General features: G+C 43.5%; 1 protein-coding gene across 1 annotated transcript in view; it reads left to right on the top strand.

The window, feature by feature from the left end:
- The window catches only part of LOC135897277 (uncharacterized), a 119,135-nt gene that overhangs the window by 91,156 nt on the left and 6,767 nt on the right, over positions 1 to 21,212 (top strand). The window contains exons 16-19 of the mRNA XM_065425878.2: positions 2,523 to 2,613; positions 3,962 to 5,860; positions 9,420 to 9,508; positions 13,352 to 13,485. Coding sequence (XP_065281950.1) covers positions 2,523 to 2,613; positions 3,962 to 5,860; positions 9,420 to 9,508; positions 13,352 to 13,485 — 2,213 coding nt within the window. The remainder of the gene's footprint in view (positions 1 to 2,522; positions 2,614 to 3,961; positions 5,861 to 9,419; positions 9,509 to 13,351; positions 13,486 to 21,212) is intronic.

Raw genomic sequence — 21,212 nt, 5'->3', positions numbered from 1 at the left:
AGCATAAATGATGTGGCAGTGATTTTTTTGTCTTTGAGGGAATAACAACGGAGTTCCACATATGCAACTCTAAACGTGATGGTGCTGTCACACAGCTCCGGAGTGTTGGGCGTCATCCAGCTGAACTGTTTAGTCAAACAAAGCAAGTGTATGGCAACTTGTGTGTTTCGGTAACAACAGTGGTGGATTAGGCAAAAATGCTTAGGGAAGAATGTGGATGAACAAGTGATTATTCTCGTCCTGGTTAAGTGATTATTCTTGTCCTGAACAGAGGACACTTGTGCAAAGATCCAAGCTATTCGTGCAAATAGATGCCTTAAATATTCAGTACATCAGCAAATCAATTTGTCATGAGTGATAAGACTGTACAGAAGACTGTAAAGGATCTGGGATATAACAAAGCTTCCACATGATGGATTTCGGTGATGTTGACAGAGGGACAAAAGTTGGAATGCGTGGCGTGTTTCCTTCATGCTACGACAGAGTGGTAATGTTGTTCAAAATGAATCCTGGCACCACGATTTCGAACCAAATGCAAAATTTAGCTCTATGCTATAGAATTACTGCTCAATCCCGTGCTCAAAAGTTAAATGGAAAGTCGTGCTTTTCACATTTGTTTATTGCCGTAGATCAATAATGATTGACTTCAAGAAACTAGCTGAAACATTTAATGCTAAATGCTGCTGTGTGACTTTGACCCGTCTTCCAGCATCCATCAAAAACAAGGCCTGGTTTATTGACTTCTAGGGTAATTGTACTGCATAATAATACCCTTCCCCAAGTTGCTTGTGGTGTTCAGGAATTGTTCCCAAAATTCTATTGGCAAATGCTTTGTCACTGGCTCTACAGCCCTGATGTTTCGCCTCATGACTTCCACATCTTTGGGCCTCTGTAGAAAGCGTTTAAAAGATAGGTTTCACTCACATATTGAGGTGAAGGCAGCCATCCATCACTGAATCGAAAGCTAGCCTTCCTAATTTTACGTGGATGGCACTCGTTAATTGCTCACACAATGGAATGAGTGTCTGAACACCATTGGGGACTTCTGAAGAACAAATGCTGCATCACAATCGTGGATGTATGTGCATAGTATAGAAAGTGCAGTTAAATACAATACTTACTTACCCTGCAAGTAGCTTTCAGTTGATCAATCCTGGTACAATGACAATGGTTCACATTGATAATGACAATGACATCCAATTTTTTTGGCTCGTCATTGTATTTACGATTTAAGATTGTCGTTTTTTTGCCTGAAGAACGCTCTTGAAGAGGAACCCTATTTGTACACGGCAAAGATTTGGTCACAGATCTATTGTCACAATACTGTCATAGTTCTTCTGATCTTTACTGTCGTTATGCCAGCTTCGCTGCGTTGAGGGGCTCTGTCCTCTGTTAGTTCTGTGAATTTGTTGTTGAGTGAAATTTGTAGAAGCACAGCTTCCATAAGATTGATTAGCTGGTTTTCTTTCTAATTGCTTCTGAGCAACTTTTTCTTGTTGCTACTGTTATGTATGTAGTACAACCTCGTGCATACATTTAAAGTAAAAGAAGCGAGAAAAAAACTTGCTAACCGGGAAAACATACAATCCGAAGTAACAAAAAAAAAATTGGCTGAACTGTTGACATCTACATAATGCGAGGTGTTGCACAGATTGTTGCGGCACGAGATGGTGACGTGCGTCACGCTGGTGGTGCTCTGGTGGCCCAAGACACGTTTTGTTGTTTTCCTATTGCGTGGTGTTTTGAGAGGGCGACGAAAAATCTAAATGAAATCGAGCTGGTGGGCGATGCCGGATGCTACCAAAGCAAAACATGATGCTCACATCATGCCTCCTGCAGCAGGGAACGGCAGCGTGTTTCGGTTATCGCGTATTAAAGGCGTGCAGTACACTTCCAAAAGCACCATGCACTGTGAAACAGATAGGCGAAGATGCTTATCACAATAGGATTGGTGGTGACAGCTCTGAATGCCGCATGCAATGACCTCAGAGATTTGCTGGTACCAAAATGAGAAATTGACTGCGTGCCGGCGTTTTCACGGGAGATGGGCTGGGAAGTATTGCGGTGAGGCTGCCATGGTGGGCAGCTGTATACTGTTCTCAGTCGCGCGTGCATTGTGCATTTTCTTGTTTACACGGGACATAGTGGCAGGAAAAAGTGCCATACGATGGCAGTTTGGCAAAGTATTGAACGTTGGTGCCAAAAAATCAGATTTCCGGGAACTTCAGAAATGGTAAAAAGTGAGCGCAGCTCTATTGGGTAACCTTTTTTGTGTTCTCACTTTCAAACGTTAGTGCCGGGAAATCATACGTAACGGGAATGTATCAACGAGGCTCTATTTTAAGGCAATTTCTAAACAAAATTTAATTATGACTACAGTGTTAGCCTGGATTTTGTTTAATCTGGTGCTGACTAATTTTGTCTAATTCCTTGCCATGAGCACCACCTCCCGACAGTTTGTCTCGGGCTGCAGTTTGAAGCTTCAAAAGCCACGTTATGTTAGACCAACCTTCTATTTGCAGGATTGCATTCCTGGAGAATGAGCTCAGCATTGTGAGAAAAGAATACAAAGAGCTGGAAGAAATGACTAGACTGGAACGTTTAATGTGCACGGTAAGTACATGGCGTCTGTTCTTGCCATTTTTCTGTACATGCCCCACTCGTGTGCCTGTTCATTGAGGGCTCTAGGTGCAATTGCTGTATTGGCAATGTTTAATGAGAGGTAGTTATTGCAGTTTTGTGGCAGCATTGCTTACATATGGACACCTGACAATATACAAGGTACAATTTAAAAGTTTCTACACATCAAAAGTTAAACAGTTACATACATAATTACATCTGCGATGCTGCCACTGTTGACTACAAGGCTGAAGTGCACTATTGTTGCCATATGCCACCTCAGTCTTTGTTGAATGTTAGGCACGGATGAGAAGCATCCTGACAGTCTGAAGGGGTCAAAGTTCCAACGATTTAGTCAGACTTCCTCCTTGGGGCATGTTCTTGATTCTTTGTGCTTGTAACAACTCAGGGGGATAAAGAAATATAAACCAACATTCAGAGCATTTTGTCTTGCAACAGCTTCACCTCCTGAGACGTGAATATGTCGCGTGAATATGTGGGAATATAGTATGGCCGTTGCAGCCGCATTTCGATGGGGGCGAAATGCGAAAACACCCATGTACTTAAATTTAGGTGCACGTTAAAGAACCCCCAGGTGGTCGAAATATTCAGAGTTCCCCATTACGGTGTGCCTCATAATCGGAAAGTGATTTTGGCACATTAAACCTCTTTTCTGAGAACGGTGAATCACTGACACTTAATTCTTTCCATGAAAGCTGCTGAATACTGTGCACCCCTGGCATTTGACCACTACTTTTGATTGGACACATGTGCTGAGTATAGCTGTCTCTGCCGCATGTGACAAAAGAACCAACAAGAACAATCGTTTTCTCCCCGGCATTCTGAGGCAAGACGTAATGTTGCATAGAAAGGAAAACTGGATAGATTAGATGAGCTATGTTGTGGGCGAGCTGGACAAGATGGCCAATGCTATGATCAAAATGTTTGTGTTAACCTTAAGTAGTGCTGTTAGGGCCCTTGCTTGAATTAATAGCTCTTGAGCTTTTGTCTGCCGTGGACAGATAAAAAGCCATTAAGCCTCTTCAATAAAGTTGTTTTCAATGAACACATCTGAACTGAAAAACTATGGTACTTGCACTCACAATCTGGGCCCCTAAACCTATTGTAAAGAGAAATTTCTCATGTTAATGGACCTTTCCCGTGATACGAGCTAAAGGGTGTCTCATACTTTTGTCTGTTGTACATAGGAAGGGTTCCGAACTATCCCGTCACTGCTTCATTAAGACTGGGTCAAAACAGATGACATGAACTGCCTCTAGACCACTGCCTCTTCTCTTGAAGTACTTGTTAATGCTTGTCATGCTTTTCTGAATTCATGCAGACATCTCGACGGCCCGCTTCATCAGACAAGCTAGGTGAAACAGAAAGTGCAGCACCAATCTTACCATCTGAATCCACACAGAAATCCCCACTGCTTATTTCAGCTGAAAAGACAGATTGGGCACAGAGCACACCAATCTCCCGTCTGAATGAATGCTGTGTCCAGACGCTATTGGCTTCCAGGAAAAACCTGCCTTGTGCAAGTCGTATGAGTGGTGCTTTCTTTAGCCCATTGGCTGTCAGTTCTGCCCTGGCTGAACATGACAGCTCAAAAGCCAGCCTACCTACCACTAGCCCAGAGGGTTGCCAGAAGGGGGAATCTACACAAGGGTCAAGTTTGCATACACCAAGAACTGTGCTATGGTCATCCCAACATTCCCCAGCTGCCTGCATCGATAACACACCTGCTAGCCTATCAGAAACTCGGCAAGGAGTCGATCAAGAAGTGTCCAAGCCCTCGTGCTCTGCCAAAGCCACACAAACTGACGACATTCAGTGCCTGCAGGCACCTTGGCACATACAAACACTGTCCATTAAGACAGAAGACAGTGGCATCTTCCAGCAAGTTCAAGTGCCCACAGTAGATGCAATGTGCCAGACTGACTCTGAGGATGTGGGAGAAGCATCAAGGCCTCTAATGATTGAGCTGTCTGGAAATAATGCTGCCGTGCATCTAAATGACTTTACATTAGATGTTAATTACCACAAAAGAACTCTCACGAAGCCTTCAGGAATCCAGCCCTCTGATTTGTGTTGCAATATAGTTGAAGGACAGTTGGGAAGACCGGAACTTACAGATGCAGCAGTCTCTTGCCACCTCTACTTCGAACAGCTTGTTGAATGCCACGTTCAGACTGAGCCTTGTGCAACGGTATGCAGTGCCATGGAGGTGGCCAAGCAGGAGGCAGAATATGTGTTTACTGGTGTTGGCGATCAGGTGTCTCCTGTTAAAATTTCTTCTGTACAGAGTTGTGGTGTTCAAACCTTTGTGGATGCAAAGGACCATGAATCGCAAGTGAACACATCTTTGGCTGACAACTACAGAGCAGATTTCGGAACCCAGGCAGTGATGGTGATGCCAAGCGGCATTTGCTGTGGTGTTCAAGCCATTCCAGACGTTGAGGACTATGCTTCACAAGTGGATGTGCAATTCACCAGGAATGGAGCAACAGACTGTGCTGTGCAGTGCGAGTTGCTACCACCAGATGATGACATAAAAACACCAGCTCCTAATGCTGTAGATTGTGAAGTGCAGGCCACATTACTGGTACAAGAGTGTGCAACACAGACAGAACAGTGCCTTTTGCATTGTGATCTCAGAGATAGCGATGTGCAGGTTTCACCATCTATGCGAGACAGTGCGGTGCAAGTTGAACAACCTTCTAGAAGCAACATGCTACACTGTAGTGTGCAGACTACATTGCGGTCTTTTTGTGATAGCTCTACACAACCAGAGTGCCAAGTCCCTCGAGCTGTAGGAGTTACCTGTGAGGTGCAAGCTGTACCAGTGACGAGAAGCTGTGCATCACAGGTGAATGCATCCCTGACGTCGCAGGTCACACCTGTTTCGAAATCGGCTACTACTCCTTTTGCCACAGGTGGCAGTAGCCAGTTCAGGATGTTCTCCGTCAAAAGCATTCTAGCAGATAGGCCTAAAAATTCGATGCCTTTAGATGCTTCGGCATCCAATTCAGCAAGTGGAAGCGCAATACGTCAGCAGTTCGGCTATCCTGGCGGTGATATCCTGGCGGCTCTCCAGGCCAGTCAGCGTAAATTTAACAAAGATCGGGAAGGCGGTGAGTTGTCATCATCTGGTCACCAAAAGGTTGTAGACCCGACCGCTCCAGCACAGTCAACTCCAGTCTTGGGAAGGAAAACCTGGCTTCAACAAAGTAAAATGGTAAGAACTCATTCTCAGCATAATGTGAGGATTCCTTGCACTCATTTCTACTGATCACCCTCGTTCACGGCCTGCCGATTTTTCTGATGCTTTCCTTTGTTTCTTTATTAGATCGCGCATGATGCATTTTGATCTTGCTGAATGTTTCATTGTGGCTCTTTATTTGTTCATGAAATAGCTGTGCAAGAAGAAAAGCAGTTCACAACTGGACGACATGCTTAACATACCTTGCTGGTGAAGCAGCGCACTGACACGGACACAGAGAAGACACACAAGGCGACACTCTATGCTTAACATCCCTTAAAGTGATACCAGAGAAATGCACCAAAATGAATTCAGACTTGTAGGTGCTCATTTAAAACTACATATTTCTTTAGAGAAAGAGTGGAGAAAATGAACAAACTTCTTTCTTTGAATTTGCATCCAAACTTCAACGCTGATGACATCAGGATAATGTCACGGATTTTGTGAAATTTTTGCGCATTCATCTTTTTTACAGCGAAGCTGTTAAAGTGGTTAAGTGAGCTCAAAAACATGGTACAGTCAAGCTCAGTTATAATGAACTCAATAGTTCCACGAGAAGTGGTCGTTGTTATCAGTAGCTCTTTTATGTCTGAACTTGTTAAAATTAAACACCAAATCTGGTGTCAGCATTCAACACCACTTTCATCTGCAAATTGGATCTTCAATATCTACAGTTTTGTTCCCAGCACTTTCTGGCATCTAGTTGTAAGTTTCCATTAAAAACTTCCACCTAAAGAATGAAATGCGGTGGCGTAGCTTTCAAAACAGCGCCTGGCCGCTTCCGATCGCCTGCCAGTTAGAAACTGCAAGTGCAGTTGCATTTTTTTTTTTCATTGCGAGAGAGAGCTTAATATATTTTGCTATCAGTGGGACACAAGTGCACTGTGCATACGATAATGAAGTATTCTAGTTGGCCAGAAGCGGAAACTACTGTAGTTTGCCGGCATGTTGCAGTGGTCTTGCCGTTACGTTGAGGAAACAAATCTTGGAAGTGGAACAACTGGAAACAGAAACCTCAGAAGTGGAAATTGTGGCAGTGGAACTGGTGTGAACGGCGAATCAGGGAACAGCAGTGCATGTGAAAGGTTGGCGCTACTTAGAAAAAGCGGCAGTGGCATGTGGATGGAGGGGCTTTAGCTAGAGCCACTGGAGCACGGTCGAGGGCGACAAACGACATGAACACAAAGCAGCTTTCGTCATATTGTGACGTGTTGCACCAACTCACAATGCTTTCACTCTCCATGGCTTTCGTAATCTGCGCGTGGGTGGGAGTCACTGCACAGTAATGGTGGCTGATATGAACTCGGGTAGGCAAACCTTTTGCCCCGTCTCGGCATCGTTCGTTTATGGGGAACTTAACCCCGTATTCAAAAACTGCCCTTCACTCGAAGCTCTTCCTCCATGCAATCCAGTTTAGCACAGTGTGACCCCTCGATTGGAAAAGACACTGTACTTCTCAAGAATTGTCGTGGAGCGCCAATAAAGAGCAGTGACCACATCGGTCGATGGGTGGTGTTGCCATCCACTTCCTCAAGTCGAGGTAGAGGGCTAAGTGGAGGAATGTTCTACGATACGGTGGTTAGCAATGCAAATCTCAAGTGCAGTCTGCATGGAAAATGCTATCTAGAAGGCAAAATTTTCGTCGTGTCCAGCATGCAGTCATAACACATACTAATTATCTATTTCTTTTTTTCTCGTAGCCCTGATTCATAAGTTTGTATTCTTCACTTGACTCATCATTAGTACTGATATATTGTTATATATGGTGTCATTATAAGTGGACCGCACTGTATAGCGATCTATACCGCCACTAAATATGTGCTGATTAACTGCCCTGTTCTTGATAGAATTACACGATTAAACAACAAATCTGTCCTAAATGTCCTTACTACAACAAGTACGCCTTCAAGCGCATCATCTGTTTAATAAAGCAAATGGCTTTCTAGAAGCTCTTGGCTATATTCACTTATGCTGACAACCATTGTCAATGGTTTCCGCTCAACTTCGGCAGAAGTCCTGTAAGAGGACAATGGACTACAGGAGGGAAAGGTCGATGCATGTGGTCAACTGTTCTCGATTACTTTTCTGCTGGAGAGCAGTGCCTGTTGTGAAGGGGAACCATTTCTTGAGCGAATGCATGAAGCAATAAACTTCTGTTCAATAATTTCTTGTGATTAAATGAAGGTGTGATGCCTTTAAACAACCTAAGAATTTGTAGTCGCGATAGATGCAAGGCACCCATGGTAGCATAGTGGCTTTAGTGCTGCGCTAAGCCCTAGGGTGCAGAATCAAATCCCAGCTGTGGCGCCCGCACATAGATGGGGGCAAAATGCAAAAATGCCTGTGTACTGTTCTTTGGGTGCATGTTAAATAACTCCAGGTGATCAAAATTCATCCAGAGTCCCCCACTACTGCACGCCTCATAATCATATTGTGGTTTTGACACGTATAACCAGAGAATTTAATTTTTAATTTGATAGATGCAAGGCACTTCATTAATTAGCCAGTGCCAATATGTTATTATTTACTTAAGACAGTGTGCAGTACTGTAGTATTAAACTTATCTCCTTTAAGGAACACAACTCCTGTATCTGGTGATAAGCCGTTCCTCTGGTTCACTACTATCATTGTCCTGATGCACCAGATAAGATCACCTTTCACTTGCTTCCTCATTTACGCACTCTACATTGCGGACGTCCAGTTATAAAGGGCATTACATGTATCAGATAATGTAATTACCTCTTCCTTGTTAAACAGTTTCAAGGTAACCTTTATAGCTTTTATTTCGAAATAAGATGTTCAGTGTCTGATTCAATATTCATTGTATGTCTTAAAAATTATTAGTCAATTTGATTAGGAAATTTCACTATTTGAGGACCCTTACTTTTGAATTGTATTTCAGCTGCAGTCATCACCAGCATTCAGCATGTGGCTACTTCATATAGCTAACATGGTTTGCATTTGGTATTCTGGGGGGTATACATGATACTGGTTGTTCATGCCCATCTCATGAATCAGGGGCCTGAGAAACAGCCCTCACTGTAAAGTGGTGGGTAGTTTGTATTTTGCATTGAGAAGTAGCGTGTGTCTACTTTGTGTATAGATTGTAGCCTTATTTGAATTTTGGTACTCGCAGACTTCACTCGAGCCAGCTGGTGCCCTATTTTGTGTGCCTGTCTTTTTTTCTTTTCTTGTTCTCCGTGGTATCATTTAGCCATTGTTGTTAATGCTTTTGAAAATTTTCTTGCCTCTTCAAGCTGATTATCATTTCATGACTTTTTTTTTAATAGCCTTTTTCATGGTGTAGTTTCATCTCTTCCACTTGTCTGGTGAAATGACGTAAATTATTCTGCTTGTGCCCTTCCGTTCTTCTTTTAACGTTTTTGTTTTAAGCAATTTTACTGCATTTTTCTTCAGAATGTGCCCATACGTAGAGGACTTGGCTAATTTTCTTGGTCCTGTTGGTGCCTTTTGAACATGCCTGTATGATTTTGCAGAATCATTTAGGTAGGCTATGCCTTACCCTTTTTTCTAGGTCAGAGTATCTGTTGCTGTCCAGGTAGACATCTGGAGTGTGCAAGAAATGCAAGAACTTCATCAGGAAAGGAGGAGCATGCAGCTTCGGTACGTTTCTTCTCTATTCTTCTGACTCACGCCTGTTGTCTGAAACCTGAAAACTGTCTCAAAATGCTTTTGTCTTTTGCGTGGTCTTGTCCTGCTTTTTCGTACAAGGAAGTCTGTCATAAAGTACGAGTTGAACACCAATGCAATTTCTTGTGCACTGAGACCAGGTCCAACTGATGCTAATTTAAGAACCTAACCTAACCAAACGTAAACCGGAATTTTAGTCAAAACTGAACCTGAACCGAAAAAAAAAAATAGCTGCTATCAATGCGGCACAAAATCATTCAATATGTAAGGTGTTCAATAGCATAGTTTTTCAAAACATGAACTCCTTCATTTGGCCTACCCCACTAGCTTATTGCTACAACTCATGAGTTGTGTTGTGTGCGACAATGGGTATAGACCTAGGGAGAGAGAGAGAGAGAGAAAAAACTTTATAATAAAGTGAAAGGATTTGTGTGGTTGGGGCCCTCAGTCCAGGGCCCCAATGGCTGTCACTACCACTCGTGCTCGTCATATCAGGGCCAGCCAGACCTGAGGCTCGGAGCGACGGAGGATCGCCTCCCACTGCACATATGGAGAGACGCTCGCACTTCTGAACTCGGCCGAACTCAGCCATGCCAGTTCTGTCTCACAGCTGAAACTTTGTTTCATGAGCTCTGCTGAATAACCGTTTGTGTTGAAGCTCCCGACTCGGCTGTTATAGGTCGGCTTGCTACTATTACTAGATAAACTGTAAAATGAATATGGCAGGACACACAGATAGCAAGAGCGACGGTGTTCTCAATTAGGGAAAATAGGAAAACCTAGTTCATCAGTATGGTTTCTTGTAACTATAACACTGCAGTCGCTAATATTAGTTCCGTCACCATCACAGTGTGCTGCAATGACGGCAATATTGGTACTTAATGGAAAGGAACATATGCTTTTTGTTGTGTGCCATGGTTCAACGAACATTTGTAGTCGCCAAGCAGATTAAAAGACTGATTTTTCAAATCTTTCCTGGGGTACAATATGCAGGATTTTGACTTTTTGGTCCATGCTTAGTCAGTGCAAGATACTGTTGCTCGTGCAGCAAGACTATTCTGGTATTTAGCACATACTGTCCTTGTTCATCGTTCAGAAACATTAATGTCCTCACCTGCTTTCAATTAAAAAAAAAAACTGAGTGAGGTGTCAATTGTTGGCTTCTGTCATTGTTACGAACTAGAAGTTTGCAGTTGTAATTTATATGATATAATGTGAATGTGGACACCCTCCGACAAAGCAAAGCATACAAAAAGTGTGCAAAGAAAAAAAAAAGGGATCCAGCCCAGATCTATGCTGCATCCTCAAGGCCAATTCTTAGTTCCATTTGAATACTATAAGAGAAAACTAGGGGTGTGCGAATATCAAATAGTAAATTTCGAATTGAATATTGAATTGAATAAAAAAAACAAAACTGAATATTGAATTGAACATCAGAAAATTTCTCAGAAACCTTTATGCTTCCAAATATTGTGCAAAGACCAAAGTGCACCTGCTCTGGCAGCTAATCACATTACTTAACAAGAAGCTTGCTAGCTATCAATAACTTAGGTACCTATGGATTGAGGTGTATAGTATGCTCTGCTATTATAAAGGGAACACCAAATTAGTATGGCAGCACTGATAACTCGGTTCATATAAGAAAGTGTGGAAAATATTTTTATGGATCGAATGTCTGTCGCACCATTTTTTTTTTCTAATGAAGTTTACCACTACTGTCAAATAGAATTAAGTGTTCTTTTTACCTCTGAAGCTGAAGAAACATTGGCAAAGTTGCCCTAAATACGAATGAGGTTTTCAATTTAATAGTAGGCCATAGTGAGCATAATGGAGATCTTCTGTTGCTTAGAAAGTATTGCTCTCCGATTTTCTTCGAAAACACAGGAAGGGCTTACCATCTTTATGGCTGGTGGCTTTTGTGGATAATCATCGGCTAGTTCAGGCTAATCTGCGTGGAATGCACATCGCGTCACTTGGTGCCAACGGTAAAGGTCAAGCTCTCAAATCGAGAGACCCGCGACATGTTCAGTTGACATGTGCCTCCTGACACCTGACATCGCAGGCCCAATCAGGCCTAACGGGCTGGACAGTATGGCCGATGATATTGCCGTGACAGAAGTTTGCCACCGGCCAGTGTGATAACGGCCCTCAAAAACAGTCGTGGAAAGCTTGTTGCTAATATGTTCCTACAGGTGGCTCATCAGTGATTGGCCGCAAAATCATGCATACAGGTTAGATTGACGGCTGCTAAAGCGGCGTTCGGGTCTGCGGTAGACCAACCAGCAACTACCGTGATCACGCGTGCCAGGTTAGTCTGTGTACTTGCATGTGGGTGATATAGTCCAAACTGCACAAAACTGCGTCTGTAAACACTGAACTGGCGTATTCGATGCAATAAGCGTGCCCCCTGGTGGCTGATCAACCCAATCTTCACACATGCTTCCATGCTTTCCACACGCGCTGCTTTTGTTGTCCCCTCAGTTCGCGTAGCGTTAATCGTGGTGATTGACTTCCTGAGCGAGCACACAGAGGTCACCTATGTACAATAGTTACCAGCCGCCGAGTAAGCATGTCACGTATTAGGCAGGCTATAAATTCTCTGTCTTGATTTGGACAAAGCGATGTATTATATGACCCTTTGCAACATGTTTGTATTCCTTCAAAACGATGCACCGAGCTGTAGTATTTCCTTTACCTCTTTCAACAAGCACTACAGTCTACTTGATGCATCTGGGACATGCCCTTACTCTTTTGCATTACATTTATTTTCATTGTACATCAGGTATCTTATAGTACCACATCTTGTGTACATGTATCAAATAATGTAAACAACCTTTTTGTTTCTGAACAGACTTCACCAATCTTTTTATTTCACTTTTTTCTAGGAATTGTGAGTGTTTGATATTCCATTCTATATATGATTCTATATTCGACGTTAGATTTTCTTGAACATTCAATTAGATTAGAAAATTTCACGATTCGAATGCCTCTATAAATTTCTACAGCAGCTATGGGCCAGGAAGCCCACTCCTTCCACCTTCTCACAAAACATGCAAATTCACCATACAGATACGTCAATAGCACTCTGTAGCATGCCGTCATCATAGGACAGGGTAAAATTTACTGTGCCGAATTGGTTTGTGAACCAGTTAAATGTTGCGAACCAGATTGTGAACCATCATAAAATTTTATTTCACCAATCCGATACTGAACTGGAACAAAATCGGAGCACACTGAACCCTAACCGAACCGGTACTTTGTTTGGTTAGACACCCTACTCGAGATTCCCACTAACTGGATGTGCTTGAGCACTGACTGGCATAACTTAGCTGTTGGAGGATGTACCGTAATGTAATTTATTAGTTTACTTCGTTAGGTAAATTTCATGGGTTAGTGACCCACCTCTGATCACCTCACTGCTATTTCTAAAAGTGTATTGCTGAAAAATAAAAAATAAGGCATCATCCCTACTGTATTGTCTTCATGAAAAATTGGTTTTCTTTTCAAAGCAGGCCTTCTTACATGGCTGTCAACTCCATCCTGCAAAAGGGAAGTGTATGTCATAAATAAAAATCGGCCTTCTTTTTCCTTACTTTTTTTTTCTTCTACTATTTTATTTCGTAGGTTGCAGGTCCTGCTGCTTCCATGAGGGGTTGACCTTGTTTTGAGTAACATGTAACATTGTGAGAAATGCATTAGAAATATACGAGTGCCTTTTTTTTTTTTAACTGTACACTACCATTGAGTTGAGACTGCTCTTCAGTCACACTGCTACTGCGTAGTAGTAATCTGCCAATGGGTGTGGTTTTCTTGCAGCATAGAAAAATACAAAAAAGCAAATCAAGAGTGGGCGTCCCAGTACAAGCTTCGGCAGAAGGCTGCCAAGAAGCGAGAGATAGAGCTTAACGCTATAATCCGCCAGCTGACAAACAAGGATGCTGAAACCTCAGGTATGTGACATTTGAACACTTCTTGAGATGCAAAAATCTGCCCAGGAACAATGTCACGTTTCAGTTCAGTTCTTAATACCGACTGGTAGGCTACAGAGCGTTCCGTACACAGGTGAATGCAGTGCTCAACAGAGCGATGACAATTGTGAGTGATGTTTGCCATGGCACTTTAGCTCTCTTGTTCCGTCTTTCATGGTAAATATTCTGCAAATACAGTATACCTTTCCCCTATATCTCGCCTCCGTCACATTAAGAACCTGAAAAAATATTACTGTTAGATGCTGAAAGCAGCACCTTCGTGTACTGTACATGGACAAAGGGGCCCTCTCCTGTTTGTGAAACTAAAGACAGCTTTTTTTCCTACCTTAATACAGAGATGATGAAACAGGGCCGGCATATCGATGCTGCATCCACAGTTTTTTGTCATTGCAGTATTCGAAATGCATGCAATGGATGTTTTGTGTCTATGAAGACACAATGTTAGATTTCTTTATTCACCCGCCGTGGTTGCTCAGTGGCTATGGTGTTGGGCTGCTGAGCACGAGGTCGCGGGATCGAATCCCGGCCACGGCGGCCGCATTTCGATGGGGGCGAAATGCGAAAACACCCGTGTGCTTAGGTTTAGGTGCACGTTAAAGAACCCCAGGTGGTCAAAATTTCCGGAGTCCTCCACTACGGCGTGCCTCATAATCAGAAAGTGGTTTTGGCACGTAAAACCCCAATTATTATTATATTAGATTTCTTTATTCAAGTAGATCATCACTCCAGTAGGCATTACATAAGGGGGCAAAACAATTTATAAAACAAGGTAGCACAACTTCTTAGCCTTCACAACTAAACAAAAAGACAATAAATAAGTACAGTAAAACCTTGTTACTATGTACCTGCCTAATAAGTAATTCCAGTTTAAATATAGTCGCGATGAATCCCCTGCCTTGTCGTCATTGCACCTAATGTATTGGCTGACCACTTAAAAGGCCCCTCACCAGGCCACACAACAAACTTTGGTCATATGCTGGAAGTTGTTACGTGTCCTCTAGGGAATGTTCTGCCACAAACACTTTTCAAAACGGCGTATTAATAGCCAAGATAGCAATATTTCAGTGCCGTGAACCCATGATTTCAGGAGGTGAGTGTGGTATCCGTAACTTCTGGTTTCAGTTTTGGGTCTTTACATCAGGGCGCCACTCAGCGCCAAACGCTGTAAGTTGCCTCCTGTAAGTTGCCTTCTCAGAAATATACATTCATTCTTTGTCTGGTCTCTGACTGAAGCAGTCTGGCTCTTTCTTGCGGCGCTGTGCACGCCGGCCGTTTAGGCCTCATGACGTAACCCTTAGCTTCGACCCGCCCCGTCGAACCTACAACAAACTGGTGACGAGGATCACTGCAAACATAGACATTCTCTCCACTTGCCCAGTCTAGCCTCCGCCAGCGAAATTCCTTCCCTGTGTTCCCCGATGCAGGAGCCTGAGGATCGCGTGATGCATGTGTCAGTTTTTTTTTTTTTCCCCTCGCTTATACTTTTTTTTCTCTTTTTTTTTGACTTTCTTTATGTATACATATATATATATATATACCGTAAAAACCGGAATATAGGTCGATCCCCCAACTAACGAATTCTAAATATGAAAAAAAATCTTTTTCAGTGGCAAAAGTACCGAAAGACATGACACCCTTACGTATAAACAAACGCGACTAAGCGGGTTGCACAATGGTGACAGTATTTATTTAAATGCTGCTCGCATGTGCACCTGGCCAAGTTTTTAGCGTGCTTGTCAACACCGTATTAACGGCGCTGAGCAGTGAAACAAATGAGATACGCGCATGTGTACACATGCCCTTACTTTCGCTATTTCGCCCCTCCCTGCCGTGATGATAAAAGGTGCTGACAAACACGCGGGTTGACGGTCGCGCGATACTGTTAAAAATTCGTCGGGTGTACAGTACACAGAAGGGCACGAAGTCCGCAAGCGCTACTCCGAATCAGAGCAACACGTTTGAACAGAGTTGGATGATGATTGCTTCTCGCTGTCCAGTCCATAGGCGCGTGCGATCCTTACCGCTTTCAAATTAATGCATTCGACAACAGGCAGCGATCTTGCACGCAGCTCTCGGACGGACTTCGCAACCTTGCCTTCCAGTTCTGCAGTCCGCTGCGATCCGGCCACGAAATGACGTTTTCTTTTGGTTGCTGCAAGTTGTAATACGTTGCTTTTGCCTCCGCCACTATCGAATGCTATTTTCGGATACTCCAAGTTCGCGCTGTGCCGCCAGGTTGCCGTGGGCTTCCGCGTACTCAGTCGCCTTTTTCTTGAAGGTGACGGTGAATTGACGTCGGCTTCCGCTCATTTTGAAACAAAATGAAAATGCAGCCTTTAATTAATATAACTTTGCGACAGTGGAAACGCAAAATACCGGTGCCACAATGTCGCCACGCCATAGAATAAAGAACCAACGCCGCGCTGCTGATGATGGCGATGGCGAAGGCGGCTGTTTACTTCATCCGCCCATTGTTGCAAGACTTCCGTAGTTTTTCCGCCAATGTCCGGTACATATAAGTCGAGGGTCGACTTTTCGCGATGGTTTTTTGAAAAAAAAGTTCGACCTATATTCCAGTTTTTATGGTATATATATATTTTTTTTGCACTTCCCCTGATGGCATCGCACGCGAGCTGTTGTGATTGTCTCATTTCGCACTGCGCACGATTTTGCACGCTGTGCACAAGGACACCCGACTAGCGGTATAAGTCAGTGCTACACGAATACCGAGGCAGACACAAGTGCATCACAGAGCAGGATCCCACACTGGAACACTGTAGAAAATTACATAGTTTCAGTGTCTGCACATGCAACTGCACGATGTGGGAACAAGCAGACAAAACGGTAGTACCGTACTTATTCGAATCTAACGCGCACTTTTTTTCCAATGAAGTGGGTCCAAAAATTGCATACACCTTAGAATCAAGTACAACCCTAAATCTGCATTACCATAACACCATCTGCATTTCAAGATGGCCGCCTCGCAAGAACTTTGAGTTTAGCTACCGTTGCTTCCTCCCTGTGTGGTATGTTTGCTTACGCAATGCTTCCTTTGACTTAGTTTAGTGCCCCGTCCGTCTTCCCATCTTCTGCATTTGCTATGTCAGCATGGAAGTGTTCACTGCAAAGCAATGCCGAGTTCATGACGATGCCGCAATTAAAAGAAAAGTGATCATGTGTGTGGAGATGGACAGAAATCGGACTGCATCACGAGCATTCGGAGTTCCCGAAACTTGCATGCGGGACTGGCACAAACATTAGAAGCGTTCTACACTGGCGGCTGCTACGTACAGCGCGGCCATGCGGCCTTTGTCTTGAAAGCGATCTGCGATGGAGACAGCCTATGGACCTAGGTGCACCGCGCTGTGTTCTCGCCGCTTAGTTCACGTTAAAGCGAGAGGCCGCACAAAGATCAATTCCCTCACTCCTGCTACCACAATTCCTCATTCCAGCGTTTTGATAAATCCACAGTCGTTGAGTGAGACGTATTTATGTTTGCTTGTGCACATGTGACACCATGCCTGTTAATTTGGTTAGTAAGCAAATGTTTAAAAGTTTATACGGCCAATAAAACTGCTGTCCTTACTTTTGGTACAGCTGTCTACTAATTTGCTGTTGTAATCGATGCTTCACCTGTCGGGCGAAACTGTGACTTCTTATTTATCGCAATGTTGGTGCATTGGGAGTAAATCTTTGTTTTTATGCGAAGCATATTACGAGAGCTCAACCCAGCTCCTCAGGCGCGGCGGTGTCGCCTTGAATACCACGTGACACCGTGACGTCACGACAGAGGAGAAGTGGCTTTGGCTCAACTCTTGCAAGACGGGCTGGGTGGGAATCGAACCAGGGTCTCCGGAGTGTGGGACGGAGACGCTACCACTGAGCCGCGAGTACGATGCTTCAAAGCGGTACAAAAGCGCCTCTAGTGAATGCGGTGTTGCCTTAGAAACGAGCTGTTTCTAAGGCGTGCGTCTCTTGCTGAGGCGCACATTTCGTTGCCGCGCCGAACGCTGCTTTGCTCGACGCTCACCGCGTCCAATGCGCGGCGCGTAGTCGCTGCCCTGTAGCCCATTGTCTTACACCCCTTGGCGGGTCGACGGGAACGCTGTCACGTTCCACTCTTGAAGGCGAAGCAGTAATGCATGAGTTGTTTCTTCGTCTAGCCGAACCAAATATAGCCAAGCAACAGCAGTTCACCAGGCTAAACAGTGGTTCAACAACTAAAATAAAGGCTAGTATGCTTCGCATCCTGGGCTTAACCTTACCTAAGCCACAGCCATTTTTTTTCCAAATTAGAGAAAGTTGTATTTCTGTATGAAAGAATGAGGTGCGCGGTACTGTAAAGGACTTTCTTTAGGTCATGGCAAACAGGTGCGCATTACAATTGAGGGTTCGTTAGAATCAAGTAAATACGGCACATCTCTCTTGCTGTGATGCAAAGTAAAACAAATTAAAGCTGACATTCGGTTTGTGTGTTTTATTATTGCTCTACGCTTTAATTCGCCTATTCAAGCAACATATTACACAAATAACGGATGTTGCCTTGAATAATTCTGGAAGTCACGTGTCACCACGAGCGACGTTGCAGCACAAACACGTGTACATAGGCGCACTAGCGCTTGTATGTCACCTCCGACTTGGAACATGGCAGCCACGAGGAGAAGGGAAAACGGCATTTGGTTTGAAATTTCAGATCTTTGCGCGGTGCTTAGCGATGTAATACTTTACAGGCACAATCATTTTAGCGCATTGTATGCTCTGCTTGTCAGCTCAAAATGGCCAGACCTACTGAGGGGCCCTTAAAGCCATAGTCGCTTAATGCAAACCTAATGGTTAGTGCATGGTATTTACTTCATATTTCGGCATGTACAAGCTTGCAAATGGCAAAATGTTGTGCGTGCAGATCATAGATCTCGAAATTTCGGTGCACAGGCCTTTCCTGGACTGCAGTCGCCACGAATAGCGACATAAAAACATGGTAGCCATGACATGTTTCGTGCTCCCATGGCTTCTAGCGCTTCCAGGGTGCCATCATGGAGGACGACGCGAGTGATGACCCTTCCATATCTGACGTGGCTAATCCGTTGACCATCATGAGGGCATTAGCACAGAAGTGTAGCCTGATGGAGAAACTGGCTCATGGTCTTGATGTTTGAGGATGCTGTAGTCGCTACAAGGCCGCTGTGGTGGCAAGTGAAAATCAGTTTTCTGCTGCCTGCTTGCAAGTAAAACTTGTCTGCATGTGGGTTTGAGTGAGAATTAACAAATTTTTCTTGGCCGGTCAGTTTATAGCTGCTCATCTGCCACTGTCTGTTAATTAGTACGTCACACAGTGTTTACCTGATCACCGTTCCCTGCCAACTGAGTATTAATGAGGTTTTACTGTACAGCGAGAACTTTTGTTTTGGAATGGCACTTCGGTGTGTCCAAAAATTTAAATTGTGCATGTATTACCAATAATTGAAAGGTTATAATTTAAAAACACTTCACACAATTGACAAATGAATCGTCGTCAGTAATGCAGTGTCAGCCATGAACATATTTCGTTGGCAGATGGCTAGGAGGATCAATTCATGCCAATTTTCTCAATTTCTAAAACCAAGAATGTGATTCAAGTACTTCCGTACAGTTCTGCATGCATCTGACTTCATATACGGAATGACTATTTTACTTAATTGCCTCCAGTTAATTTTGAGAAGTATTGACTCTGCAATATAATGTACAGCAGATCTTGCAGTTTTAAGTTTTTGTGTTTTTGCATCTGCTTCATGTGAGTGTTCCGCCTTCCAGTATCAAAATAAATTGCACAATTGTGCCAAAATCTCATTATTTCTAACTCGCTCTCTTTGTGTAAAGTACCTACCTTGCTGACTGGAATGAGAGTACATTATATCCCTGCTGAGGGGCAAACTTAGTCGCATTAGTCGACTACACTTTGTTTGCATCCTCATGCACATTGCAGGAGAAAGTGTACTTTGGGCTTGACGGTAGTGACAGTGGTTATAGTAGTTGGCACATTGTGCATGTGATTTTTGGCACTAGTACTTGGAAAATTTAAAAGTACCTGATAAAAAATGACGTACAGCGCGAAGGGCAAGGACTGCAAGAGACAACATACACAGCGCTGTATGTGTCAGGGCTGTGTATGTTCTCTCGCAGTCCTTGTCCTTCGCGCTTTGTCATTTTTTGTCATGAATTGCCAACTAGGCTAAGCAACCACCCTAGTTCACAGTGCTGTGTATGTCGTCTCTCGCAGTCCTTGTCCTTCGCGCTGTACGTCATTTTTTATCATGAATTACGAACTAGCCCAAGCAACCACACCGTAGTTCACAGTGCTGTGTATGTTGTCTCTCGCAGTCCTTGTCCTTCGCGCTGTACGTCATTTTTTATCATGAATTACCAACTAGCCCAAGCAACCACCCTAGTTCACAGTGCTGTGTATGTCGTATCTTGCAGTCCTTTTGTCCCTTCGCACTGTACGTCATTTTTTGTCATGAATTGCCAACTAGCCCAAGCAACCACCCTAGTTCAGTGTTGTGTATGTTGTCTCTCGCAGTCCTTGTCCTTCGCGCTGTACGTCATTTTTTATCGTGAATTACCAACTAGCCCAAGCAACCACCCTAGTTTACAAGTACCATTTCAGCTTAAATTTTCGTCAATTCAACGCTGACGGTACTGACAAAATTGGTCGAATTATCCAGCGGGTTGGATTATACAAGACTTGGAAAAAACACTAAAACACACCACTAATTCATTTGGCAGTATTTGCCCTATTCTAACGCGCCTCCATATCAAAACACACACCGACTTTCTATGTGTTCAAAGTAAAAAAGACATTAAAGCTCCTAAACAAAGTAGGAATGTAACACGCAGCTGATTTTTTAGCAAGAAAAATTGTTGCTCAAAGGCAGCTGGTTTTCTAAAGTCAGCTTCGCCACACGATTTTTTAGTCGGCTCTGCGGCAATACATTGCTATGAGGTAAAGCATACAATTGTTGCCAAAACGGTTTTAGTTTTGTGCCTGACTGTACCGTGCAGCCAATTTTTGGCCCAACTTAAAAAAAGAAAAGATAAGAAAGGTGCGCTTTAGAATCGAATAAATACTGCAATCAGGCACTGTGAGCTATGGTTATTACTTGAAAATCTTCCGAGGGTGATCTGATATATATAGGCGTTTTCGACGATAGAGGACATGTGTTCAACGCATTCACTGTCCCCTAAGCATCGCCGGGACAGACAGCGCTACTAAGGGGGTCGCTAATCAGGGTCACTAAGGTCAAGCAGTGCATGCTGACCGGTCAAGTTCGAATTAACCTGCAAAGGGCTGTTTTAGGATCGAAATAATGAAAGTCAAGGCCCATTAAAATGCCTGAGCTCCGTCCATGACCTTTGGTCGGAATAGAAGAAATGAAAAATCAAATTAACAGGAGTCGAATTAATGAAAACATACTGTAATAAAGTTTAACTGCGACTACATTTATGTGACACACTGTCGCAAGTCGAGATCAAAGCAGCAGTACATCTGTTAAAGGGACAATAAAGACAAATGATTTGGGCTATGTTAGTAAATTACTCTTCCACAATACTAAAAAGGCCACTCTTGCCACAAGAAGACACCTGGTAAACCAGAAAAGACTCAAAAACAAATAATGGGTGGCGGCGCCACCTTGAAGTTCCTGCACCGGCCT

Source organism: Dermacentor albipictus, chromosome 1 (genome assembly GCF_038994185.2).
Source record: "Dermacentor albipictus isolate Rhodes 1998 colony chromosome 1, USDA_Dalb.pri_finalv2, whole genome shotgun sequence".
NCBI classification, from domain to species: Eukaryota; Metazoa; Arthropoda; class Arachnida; order Ixodida; family Ixodidae; genus Dermacentor; species Dermacentor albipictus.
Note: the sequence above shows the minus strand (reverse complement) of the source record. Positions and strands in the feature narration are given on the sequence as shown.